The following is a 12493-nucleotide window of genomic DNA, read 5'->3' on the forward strand; positions in this document are numbered from 1 at the left end:
AACTAAATATATATAAATAAAAAAGAATAACGTTGAGTGTGTAAAAAGTATATATATTGTGTGAGAAAACATATGTAGCAATAGAAAAATTCAAAAATAAAAGAATTTAAGTAATGATTTAAAAATTTTTAAATACATTGTTTAAATAATATAAAATCACAACTTTTATTTATGCAATTTTATAATAAAAACTTTGACGTTGACTTCAAAAATTTGTTGTCAGCGTATCCAAAATCGCAGCAAATTCCTAAAATAATACTTAAGTATATATTATGTTTCTGTTTGAAGCTAGAAAAAATAAATATTCGTTTTCATATGAGACAAATCCAAAAATTAGCCGCTTTGAAAACGGAGCAAAATTCAAAATTTTTGATTAGTCAGCTTTGTTGTTTAATACAAAATAAGAACAGAAATTATTAATATTATATTGAATAAAAATATTTAAAATAAAATTAGTTTCTACTACACACAAACAAAAAAAAAAACAATAATAAATAAACATTTTAAAGTTAATTATTTTTAATCATATGATCATGATAAATAATTAATTTAATATTAATGAATTAGTTACAATATGAAAACAGAATCAAATAAATATTATAATTAAATTATTAACCATAATTATGATTAAAATTAAAATTAAAAGTAAAATTATACGTATTTTTATAAAAAAATAAAAATTTACGTCTTGTTGAAAATACTTGGTATAATTCTTAACCATTTATAAACAATTTATACATACCGTCTTCATGCGTACGCACAATAATTGGATGTGATCTTGGCCCATCACCCACTGAGGTACCCGCCAATGTCCATATCTTATATTCAGTCCAACGTTTCAATTCATCCAAAATGATATTTGTTACATTCAGAGTTGTTATAGTTGCCTCCTCATCGGAACGTCCGACTTCCACAAAGAACACTTTATAGTAGATGATGCGTCCGTTGGAACGTTCAATGGGCGGTGGTAGCCAAGATACAGCGATTGTTGTTGGACTTGTGGCAACAGCGGTGATATTACGTGGCGGTGCACCTGGTACTAATTAAATTGGAACGGAACGGAACGTATGTACATGTTTTGCATGACATTTTGTTGTTCATATAAAATTTTTTTTGTGTTTGTTTTTATTTTGGTTTTTGCATATAGTGAAGCAATTTTATTATTAATATTAATAGTTAAATCATTTTTTTTGTTGTAGTTTATTTTGGTGGCATCCAAAAGTGTTTTTAATAAAAGATTTTTTTGTTCAAAATTAATTTATGTAAGATATGTGTTAATATTATTTTAGCAGGATACAGCAAAATGATAACGTAGCATTAATGATATGAAATAAAATAGAAAAATAAATTAAGACAAATATTAAAATAATTGTTTAAAAAAATTGTTACAACAAAAAGTTTTAAAACAATGATCACAACAAAAATATATTAATCAAATATTTTATTTATAAAAACTTACAAATAAATGACAATAAATTATTTTTAAAAACTTATAATTTTAATAATTTTTTAATAATTGTTACAAAACGTTTCCAATGGTTTATGCAAGTACTTCATTTTTTCGTATACCCTACAACCAATTTTAGAATTTGTTTCTATTAATAACTAATAATAATCTTAAATAATACTTTTCAGATATTGTTAGATCAAAAGAAAAACGTTGGCAATAGATTAGAAGTGAAGTTGTTGAACATATGTAATAATATTGGATGTTAGATATAACTGTGTGTTCACACTGGGCAGAGTTGGGCAAGCTTTTATGTACGAATGCAAATACACATTACTTCTTAATTTTTTTTTTTGAAAAAAAATTTGTTTGTGTTAGTTAAGAAATGAGAATGTAGTTTGTCACTAGACTTATTATAGTCTAGCCAACATCATATTGTTGTGAATTACTAGAGTAGAGATGTCAAAGTCAATACAATTAAAATCATGGTACTTAAATTGTATATGAATTCTATAAGAACTTAAGTACTTAAGAATTTGTAGATTTATCCATAAATTTAATTTTTAATATGAGTAAAAAATTGTACTAAAAAAGTTTTAGCATGAAAATTTAAGAAAGATTGTACTACAGATAGATAAAGAAGAAATGGTGCTTAATCAAGTTAAAAGAAACACTTGGAGGTGTTGGAGGTAATTAACAATTACTTCTTACTTTCTTTCTTTCGGATCTGTTGCATATAATAGATTATATTGTTTATAATAAAACAGCTAATAGGTGTATAATAAAAACAACGTATAGTCCGGTTCGTCTACTCTTGCAACTTTGAGGTTATTGTAATGAATCATATACGTCTCCGAGTGTTGATATGTGTTGATTTTTGTATTATTTTGGCTTCACTCAGCCTAACCTAACTATCTTATAGTGTTTATTGTGTATATAAAGATAAAGGACTATTCAATAATGTTCAAAATGAAACTGACTAACTTCAATATAAGAACTAGCCATTAAATGTATAATAACCTACTAAATGTTTCAAAAAATAAAAACAGTCTTTATCGAGTTTTATAGCTTTTGTGCATTAGATGTAGGGTATACATAAATTATTATTAAAAATTTTCATTTGTTGTTTTTTTGAATTTTAATATTTTTTGCGCATATTTTTTGGTTATTGTGCAAATTATTTTTTTTTTAAATATATAATAAAATCACATTCAGTACTGTTTACAGTTTTAGGGGTATTTTTTTTTTGTTTTTGGTAACTAACATTTATATAGGTCTAACCTATAATTTTATGCTGCTAACATCTTGAGACACATTTACGTTCTGAGGAAAATATATAGAACATGCAATTTTATTATAAAAAAATTATTAAAAGAAAAAAAACTTGCTTTTTCTTTGGTGCACATAACAAAAGTATTTTTAAATCAAATTTAACATTAAAAATTAATAAAAAAAATTCTTATAAAAACATTTTCATTAATTCAAAATTTAAACAGTATTCAAACAAAAAGAGGTGACATTTAACATTATTATTTACTTCATATAAATTACACATAGGCATTTCTTTTGCATAAACCATTTTTAAAGGGAAAATTTTTTAAACTTTGAGAAAAATAATTTCTGCTTAAGTGAAAAAAAATTGTTTAAAATTTTTGATATAATATACTATAAATTAATTACTTATAAATAAAATTAATTTTAAATAAAATGTAAATACTATTACTGAATGGAAACTAAATTTTCAATAATTAAGGGTTAGTAAGAATTAAGGATGTAATTATAAAATTTAGAAATAACCAAAAGATATTTTGAACTTTAAACTGGATCCAAATTATTCTAAATAAGTACGCAATTGAATAGTTATGCTTTAAATTCAATATTCTAAAATTTCGTAAATATATGTTAAAACAAAAAACATTATTTATATAAAAGAAATGCTAGAATAATGTAGAAAATTATTTCCACTAAAAATTACATGCAACTCGCAACTCGTAGAAAATAAAAATAGGCATGCAAAAAATTAAAAAAAAATTTTAATAAAATTGACAAAGTTTAAATTTATTCCTTTATTTTAAAATTATTGATTTATTAACATAATTTAAAGCATTAAAAATAAGCTCTTTTAGTTTAAAATAGAAAATTCATGGCAAGGTTTTTTGTAATATTTTTTTCAAAGTTTAGTTTGGTTAAGATATTCTAACATTTTATGTCTCAAAATTTTGATTTTATAACAAATTGGATTAACTTTTGTGGATAATAACAAAAAAACATTTCCTTTTATAAATAACTTAATTAATATTCATTAGAATCGTTTTAACAAATTCCAAATTGAATAATTTTATAATGGATTTCTATTCATTTGAAATGATAAGTTTATAAGCTATAATACTCTCTAATTTCTGAAGTACCATTAATATGGTAAGTAAACACTATTTTTACTAGGAAACTCTAAAGCTACTGATATAGATTTTGCTACAGATCTTAGCTATTATTTAATTCTGAATGACGTATTATACAACTTTTAGCCAAATCTTTAAAAACATTTAAAAATATCCCATAAATAAATAGATAATATATATAATAAATAAATATGTTATAATATATATTATTATATCTAATGAATTATTTCAAAACTTTATGGAATATTTCAAAAAATATTTAAAAACTGTAACCGAACTCTATAAGAACTACTTAGTAATTTTTCAAGAACTTATAATACATAACTCGCAAAATGAACACTTTAAAAATACTTTAAGAATTCATTTAGAATTCTTGACGTAAGTTCTAAAAACATTTAAGAAAATATTCAGAAACGCTTTAATAACTCTTCAAAAATACTGCAGTACTTCTCTTAGAAAATTTTTTAAAAGCTCTATTTTTAAGCGCATTATTGAAAAGGTGAGGTATTTTAAAAATTTTTAAGAATTTATTAAGAACTTTTTAAAAATGTTGAGGAAGTCTTGCTAAGTGTTCTAAGATTTGTTAAAGAATTCTTTAGAAATGTTTTAATAACTGTTTAATAGGTATTTAATAATTTTTTAATAGCTTTTCAATATTCTATACAAACTCTATTTAACTTTTTTAAAGAAATTTTTCAAGACCCTTTTTGTTAGCTTAATAAAAACTTATGATGTCGCTTGAATTAAGCGTTAAAAAACTAAATAAGGCATCAAAAAATTCCTTGCAACTTCTTCAGTAACTTCTAATGAAGACTCTAAGAACTGTTAAACACTTTAAAGACTATGGTATTTAAGAACTCATCAAAATTTATTTTAGGGATTTCCTCGAGAACATTCTTTAAGGAAACGTTTGATAAGATTTCAAGATGTTGTGAAACTCTCTTAAATGACTTGGTCAAAATTTCTTTGAGTGCTTCTTAATAACTCTTAGATAATAGCACTTACCTAAAAGAAAAGTTTTTTATTTTATTTATTTTATTTACTACTTAATATTTCATTTATTTATTACTATTATTTATTAATATTTTTTGAGTGAACTATTTGTTTAACAGATAATAATAGTTGATAAAAATTCTTTAAGAATTGCTCACGAAATTTTTAAAACAATCTTTAATATTTTTAGGAATTGTGTGGTATAGAAGCTAGCTTAAGGCTAACTTTTAATTATTTGTTTAAAAATTAATTAATATTTTTTAGTAAATCCTTTAGAATTTTTTTAAAATCTAAACCTGTATATCAATAGAAACTTTTTAAATTTTATAAACTTCTTTGAATTTTAAAAACTTTTAACAAACTATATATAAACTGTCTAATAGTTCTAAATAAACTCTTACTGAACTCTAAAAGTTATACCTTGATAATCACAATATCTTTATATCTTCATTTATATCTTCATTTTAATGGCTTACATATAATTAAATGCTACAATTTCGAATAGACTAAACTAGAGATAAGTTGGAACTGCCAAATTAAAGTATTTGGTGAGGTAATGCTATTAGTTTACTATTGTTAAAGTATTTTATTACTTAATTTGAATAGCTTGTCAATTTTTTTTTAATTTTATATGGAAAAAATATTTTCTTTTAATTTTAAATGAACAACATGCAATTTATTAATTATTTAATTAAAATCAGAAACTTATGTCACTTGCAAAAAGTTATTATGGAAGAGAAAAAAAACCAGAAATGTGTGCAAAATATATTTTAAACTGTGCTTAATATTACTGCAAATTAAATTTTAATGCAGAAGAAAATTCCAATGAACAAGTAAAATTTAAATGATAATTGAAAAATATGAAAATAGTTTCATGACGCTATTATCCTTTAGGACGGAAAAAATATACACAAAATGAAAAGTGCAACACTCAATAAAGTGCAGAAATAATTGCTAAAATTAATAATTACAATTAAGCTGCTGTGAAATATGAAAAGTGGTAAGATTCAATTAAAAAAATATATACAAAAAGTTATATAAAAATTAATAATAATAAACAATGCATTACATTATTATATTTTTTTATATATAAATACAAGATTCAATTCAGTATTCATTCACAATATTAATAAAGTGTTAAAAAAATTCAACATGGAATTACAAACATTAGTATTAATTAATTAGGCTATTAATTTGATGACAGTAAGTAAGTAGTAAGTAATTCATAAAAAAAAAACAATTAATAATTTTTTTACTATATTAAAACAAAATTAATTTCGAAACATGTACATTCTATAAAAATATTTATCTTAACTGCGTTCATTAAGTGTATGAAGTGAAGGGAAGTAGCGATGTATAGTTAAAGAAGGGTTCAGTCTTATGATTAACTTGAACTGCTGTTTTATATTAAGAGTTTTATAAAGTTTATTAGTATATAAAGTCGTGAGTAATCTAAAATTTTTGGCAAATAATTTTTCAGGTATTTGGTTTTTTAAAGTTTTTTGTCAGGCCCTACAAAAGTAATTGCAGATAGATATTCAAAAATAATTTGCCTTATGAACTGCACAAAACAGTATTAAAACTTAGATTTTCATGATTGATTCTGTGGTAACAGAACGTTCCACTCAAACAGAAAAAGAAGGTCTACTGGTATTGAAAAGCATATTAAACTTTCATAGATATTTGCTGTTCCACGTATAGAAGATTAATATCAGTTAAACTTAGATCATTTTTGGGAGCTCGGTATGTTGAGGCTATTTATTATTCTGAGTGTCCAGAACTCAGAACCCTGTTAACATTTCGCAATCTATTTACCTACTACTTAAAAAGAAAAGATAGGGTGTTAATTTTTAGTCTGTTTACTTAAAAAAATTTTTTTAGGAACATAAGCTTACCACTCACTTTATGATTCAGATAGAAGAAGTTTAAAGGATCTTCACGGTTTCAACAAACCAACTCTTTGTATAATTACGGTAGTACTGATTGTGCTATTGCATCAATGCTTTAAGGGTGACACTTTTTAATTTCTATGATAAAAAAAAGTTGAAGCTTTCAATCACATTTTATACCAATGGCTAGAACTACAGATGATGTAACTCAATGTCCAGGTGACCGTTTCCAAGGATAATAATAGCTGCTATAAATTTTCTTTTTCTGGCTACTTTAAGGACTTCACGATGGGCAAAACTGTTTAAGTGTTGCTGTTTTCATCAACTTACGCCTTTAACTTTACCTAAGCTTACTGACTGTGCTTGTTGAACGTGCCATAAGTCGTTTCTGTGTGCAGTTTTGTTTAGATTGTCAAAATCTAAAATAATTATTTATCTCTATGAAATGTTAGTAAATCCACAATGAGAAACATTGTGAAGTCTTCATTCAAGGGGCTTAGTGTGTAGTCTTTAGTTAATAGCAGCTTTTATCACAGAAGACTTGCAATACTTGCAATGCTCCATTGCACTATGAGTTTAGAATTCTATTTAGTTCTCTCCATATTTCTACAAGTTTTTAGAAAAACTTGTAGAGTAACGATAAATCGTATTTTTTTGGTTACCTAATTTTTAAGAATGTTGGTTAGTCGTTTCAGTCTGAAAGAAGACTCTATTTTTAACCATATTCTTTATGAGTTCTTGGATTTATTGTGGATTAGCATGAGGGTATTTCCTTCGAAAATTTTTTCGCCGTCTAATAACACAAAATTCTCATTAAGTGGTATTGTAACTATAAATTGAAAGGTTGAGTGTTACTATCCGGTAGGAGTTAGTTGTTTGCATAAAAAATCTGATACAGTTGAATTATTCTGCTCTACTGGGAGTCTAGAACCCTGTCATGTTTGCTTTATCTATTCAACTATGAGCTACAAAAAAATCTGTGGAGTATGGATAATTGATACACTTCAATTGCAAAATTAATTAGTATAAAACGTTTCATTTGGAAAGCAATATTTTAACAATTAAAAAAAAAATTACTAAAAATGAAGTTAAAAATAAAATAGAAAATAATAGTTATCAGTTTTCAGCCTCAACACCTAGTTGGCCATTAATGCACATAAATTTCACAAATTTAGCTAAATATATACATAAATAATGCAATACTCAATTATACACATTTTAGCGTTATTTTATGCATTTCACGATTTTACAATTCTATAATTTCTATGCGCTTTACAACACTGTACATTGTTACATTAAAAGCTTAACTACAAGCGAATTAAAAAGCATTTATGCAGAAAAATTAAAAATGAAATTACACACAAATTGCAACAATTTACGAAACATTCAAAAAAGGTGAATACATTTAAACGAACAATTAACACTTAAATATTTACGAAAAAAAAGAAAAAACTAGTGAATTTTAATATTTATAATTAATTAAATAATTATGCAGGTGCGATGGTGCTTTCGTATTTTTTTTTGTTTGGTGCCAAAAATACATAAGTGTGACTCATAAAAATATTTAAATTGGTTTTTTTGTGTGTAAATAATTATTATTGTATAAATAAATTCTATTTGTATAAAACTACTTCATAAGCGCTACTTTTTGTTTTAAACAAGAGGCTTTTATTAACTAATTTAATATTTACACAGACAGACATGCGTATTTTTTGCTATTTTTTGCTATTATTTGTTTTTTGTTTGACTTTGCAAAGCATTCATCTAAAATTAAAAAAAGTATTTTTAAATAAAATTTTAAATCTCATAAATTGTTTTCACACACATTTTAAATATTTAATTTGGTTAAATTCTTTATTGAATTTAACACAAAACTCATGTAATATGCAGGCACGCACAGACTCACAAAAACCCACACGAACTTAAATATTTATGCATACATACATACACGCCGCAATATTATGGAGCATATAGGAGCATGAATAGTACAGTACGTATAAACGTTTAACTTTTGACGATGCTAGTCAACAAAAAACTCTTTTTATTTATATTTTTTTAGAACAATTTCAGCAGAAGAAACTTTAACGAAAAATTAATTGAAGACAACAAAAAAAAAAAAATAAAATAAAAATCAGAATTACAATAACACAAAAAAGGAATTAACAGAACTGTAATTGTTTACAGTGTATGGTTTTCTAGTAGATTTTTGCCAGTGTTGAGAGTATCTTCAGAAAGTTTATGTGATTTCAGCGATTTTTTTTGTTGTGTGGATGATAGAAAGTTTTTATTTAGAGGAGTTGTGAGAATAGAATGAAAACCTTTTAGTGTGAGTGTAGTAGAGTGTAACAAGGACAAAATCTCAAAATTAGATTAGATTTATAACTAATAGTCCTATAGAATGAGTGAGTGTATCTCGCTAACGTCATCTGTATTATAACATATATTAAATTTCCATATAGTCTTTCACAACTAAAGCGGAGCTAAGAATTTAAACCTTTTATAATAATTAAGAAGACCTTAAAGATGTCGATTTCTCTGGTGCCTGTGATTTCATTATGGATTTTGGAAATTTCGAATTTTCCATTTTTTTTCATGTAAAAATTTTAAAGCCCAACATTCTGAGATTAAAACTTAATCGAAGTAGATTACAAAATTATATAATGCACGGAACAATAAAATTTATCAAAAAAAATTGTTAAATTAACGGATCTGGGAAATTGGAATCCGATAGTATTAAAACGAACTTACATCTCTTACATGCTTTACGAAATTTGAAATTACTTTTTATCTTAAGAAACAAACTATAACTATAAAAAATTACAAAACATTATGATAAATAATAATATGGTCGTCTCTGGAATTAAAATCCTACAGTACTGAAGAAATACTTTACGAATTTACTTCTCATAAATGATTGATCGCTCTAGTGACTACTAAATATTTAGTAAGCAAATAATTAGGGTAGCAAAAAGCCGCGGGAGTACTTTTTATGTACCGGGAACCTCATATACTCATATAAATAGAAACTTGCGTAAAAAACGTTTTTGGTGTAAAATCTGAACAAATATGTTCCACCCTACATATCTGATATAGCTTCATCTTACTTTTTCTGTTTCCGAAATTGAAGTTGCCAGTTCAAAGAAAATGTTTTGAGCTATATGCAGTTATAATATGAAATTCGTGGAAGAAATTAAATACCACAAATAGATCGTCTTACGAAAAATGAATGACATAATTGTATTGCACTTAATGCAAAATAAATATTTATATTATTGCCTTTAAAGGAAAAAAGAGTTGAAGATCATAGGTTCAAAACTCATACACATCTAAAAAATGATGAAGTTGAAGTAATGAAGTGCAGACATTCTAATAATAATATTGCAAAAACATTACTTGAAAAACTTCTTATATAGAGTTTGAGATAATATTTTTCACTGCCTTCTTTATCGATAGGCTGATTTTATTGAACACACGAAAGTTCTGATAAAAAGGCCAAGGTCTGTTTCACTAATCTGGAGGACTCACATGGAATTCTCATTCTTGCTGACATGCTTAGGATTCTATGCTACTATGTTATTGTATTCCATTCCCCTAGGCCATTTTCCGCTACCATGTAAAAATTCCGTAGCTTTTCCTATGGCCATAAACGACAGACCAATAGCAAATCCAATCTGACGCCACCTCATTTCCTTTTTAATGTTTCCATACTTTCATCGCGAGTTGGTTAAAGTCCGTCACATCTGATACCCAAATCCATTTGATCTATTTACTCTTTGTTTTTGTTTTTAGTTTATAAGTAAAGCCGACTTTAAATCTCTTTTCAATTAGTTCTTTGTATAACCCGCCCTCGGGATGACGTTAAAAAACTCGAAACGTTGACAATAGATAATTATAAAAAATAATTAAAAATATTTATACATGATATGACTGTTTTAATTTTTCAGAAATTATGTTCTCTAAAGTATAAAAACATACACAAATTCGTTTCGTCTAACAATATAGTTTAAGAAGTAAAACATTAACCTTCACAATATGGTTTGTGTTGACAGTTAGTCATAATATTGATTAGTCATTTGCCATCGTTTGACTTGGATGACTATTTCATAAGCTTTGGCATTTCAGTGATCCCATAACGCTATGAAGTGTTGTGATTCGATTCCTGTCTGAGAGGACCTTTTGAGTCCGAGTCAGTTCTTCTCTTTCTCCCTTTCTTCGCTTCCCTCTTCTGTCATTGCAATATAATGTGCAAATATATTAAATAATTGTTATTGTTTATAAGTTTTTTAAAGTAAAATCAGAGAAATAATATTATATTAAGATTTTGACATACATGTTTTCATTATATTTTTAAAAACATCTTAACCGTACAGATGATGTTTTCTTAGCGTAGTAGATTGGATGTAGAACTGAATGATACTATTAAATTGGAGTGATTATATCTAAATTAAACGATTATAGTTGCTTCATAAATTAAATATTATCTTTGAGCTCTAGTATATGCTCGAATATTATGAAGTTACTAGCGTCACCATAGAAGGATTGATGATGGCTGCTTATGAATACACTTTTTCGTTCATATATAGAATATATAGAATTTCCAATACATGCATATTTTTATAAAGCTTCCCTTTAAAAAATCCAACTGATTTTGAAATTTGAGGCTTAAAAATAATATTCAAGCAGTTAAGGCACAAGAGGCATTTAGAACTGTTTGAGTCTGAAGTCTGAGAAACTACTACAGTGTTTCTGAACCACAAGTTCGTAATATATAACTTCTTAAAAGATTTTCATATAATTTAACATAAAACTTAAATTGATTTTGAAAAATTTATATTTACAATTTTAATTTGATTAATTTCAAAATATTTAAACCTTCTATTTTCGTCTCTTTACGATATGGTTCGTAAAGAGGAAATATTAGTATCTGTTTTTGTAAAATATTTTAAATATTCTTCCCATCGGAGTACATTTTGGGTTAAGGAACTCTAGTATATAGTAATAGGTCAAAATCGAGAATGAATATATATCTGTGTTTTCCCAGACATATATTCTGTATATATATGTTTTTTATTTATATATATGTAATGCTTAAGTGCGCAATAAAGAGAACCTTCACCAGATAAGTGCTGGGAATAATAATATTTTAGACGCCTTTGGGTGAAGACTAATACAATATTATAAAGTGCATTGATTGGCTCTGTTCATTAGAACTTTCAAAAAAATGTACCAGTAAGGTACGTGCAAATACAAAATCAAGTAGTAAAAATCCTTTCTAATATCAAGTTGAAAGGACAATAGATTGTTAATGCAAAGATTACCAATAAAAACCATGTTATCATGTGATGTGATGTGGTGATGATAGTTGTTTATATGATAGTTTCTCTATATGGTGTTCATAGCAATAATTGTTCTAACTGTATAGGAGTGTTTTGGGTAATAAATGTTTAGTTAGATATTCAAAAGTATGTACTAATTGCAACATATCTTAACATATAATCACTAGTGTATAAAAATAAAAGAAGTAAATGTAAGATATGTATATAATAAAATGTTAATAACTTTAAATATAGATAGATATGACATAAAATATGTAAGTAGTGTTTTTTATATAGAACTATGTATGCTTATGTAAATGTGTATATCATATAACTATTCTCTGTAATAAGAGATACTACAATAAATATGTAGGTATATAAGTATTAATTATTTTTGTAGTTCAATGACTTGTAAGCTATAATACTCGTATAGTTAATGTTAAGTTAAAG

The 12493-nt window shown here is 25.4% G+C and overlaps 1 protein-coding gene across 2 annotated transcripts in view; it reads right to left on the reverse strand.

Annotated features, from left to right (window-relative positions):
• The window catches only part of LOC119687622 (tyrosine-protein phosphatase Lar), a 122119-nt gene that overhangs the window by 33651 nt on the left and 75975 nt on the right, over positions 1–12493 (reverse strand). The window contains exon 10 of one of the 2 annotated variants that reach the window (XM_038102010.1): positions 743–1039. The exons of the other annotated variant lie outside the window; for it this stretch is intronic. Coding sequence (XP_037957938.1) covers positions 743–1039 — 297 coding nt within the window. The remainder of the gene's footprint in view (positions 1–742; positions 1040–12493) is intronic. 2 annotated transcript variants of the gene reach the window in all.

This window comes from Teleopsis dalmanni, chromosome X, assembly GCF_002237135.1.
Source record: "Teleopsis dalmanni isolate 2A chromosome X, ASM223713v2, whole genome shotgun sequence".
In the NCBI taxonomy this organism is placed as follows: Eukaryota; Metazoa; Arthropoda; class Insecta; order Diptera; family Diopsidae; genus Teleopsis; species Teleopsis dalmanni.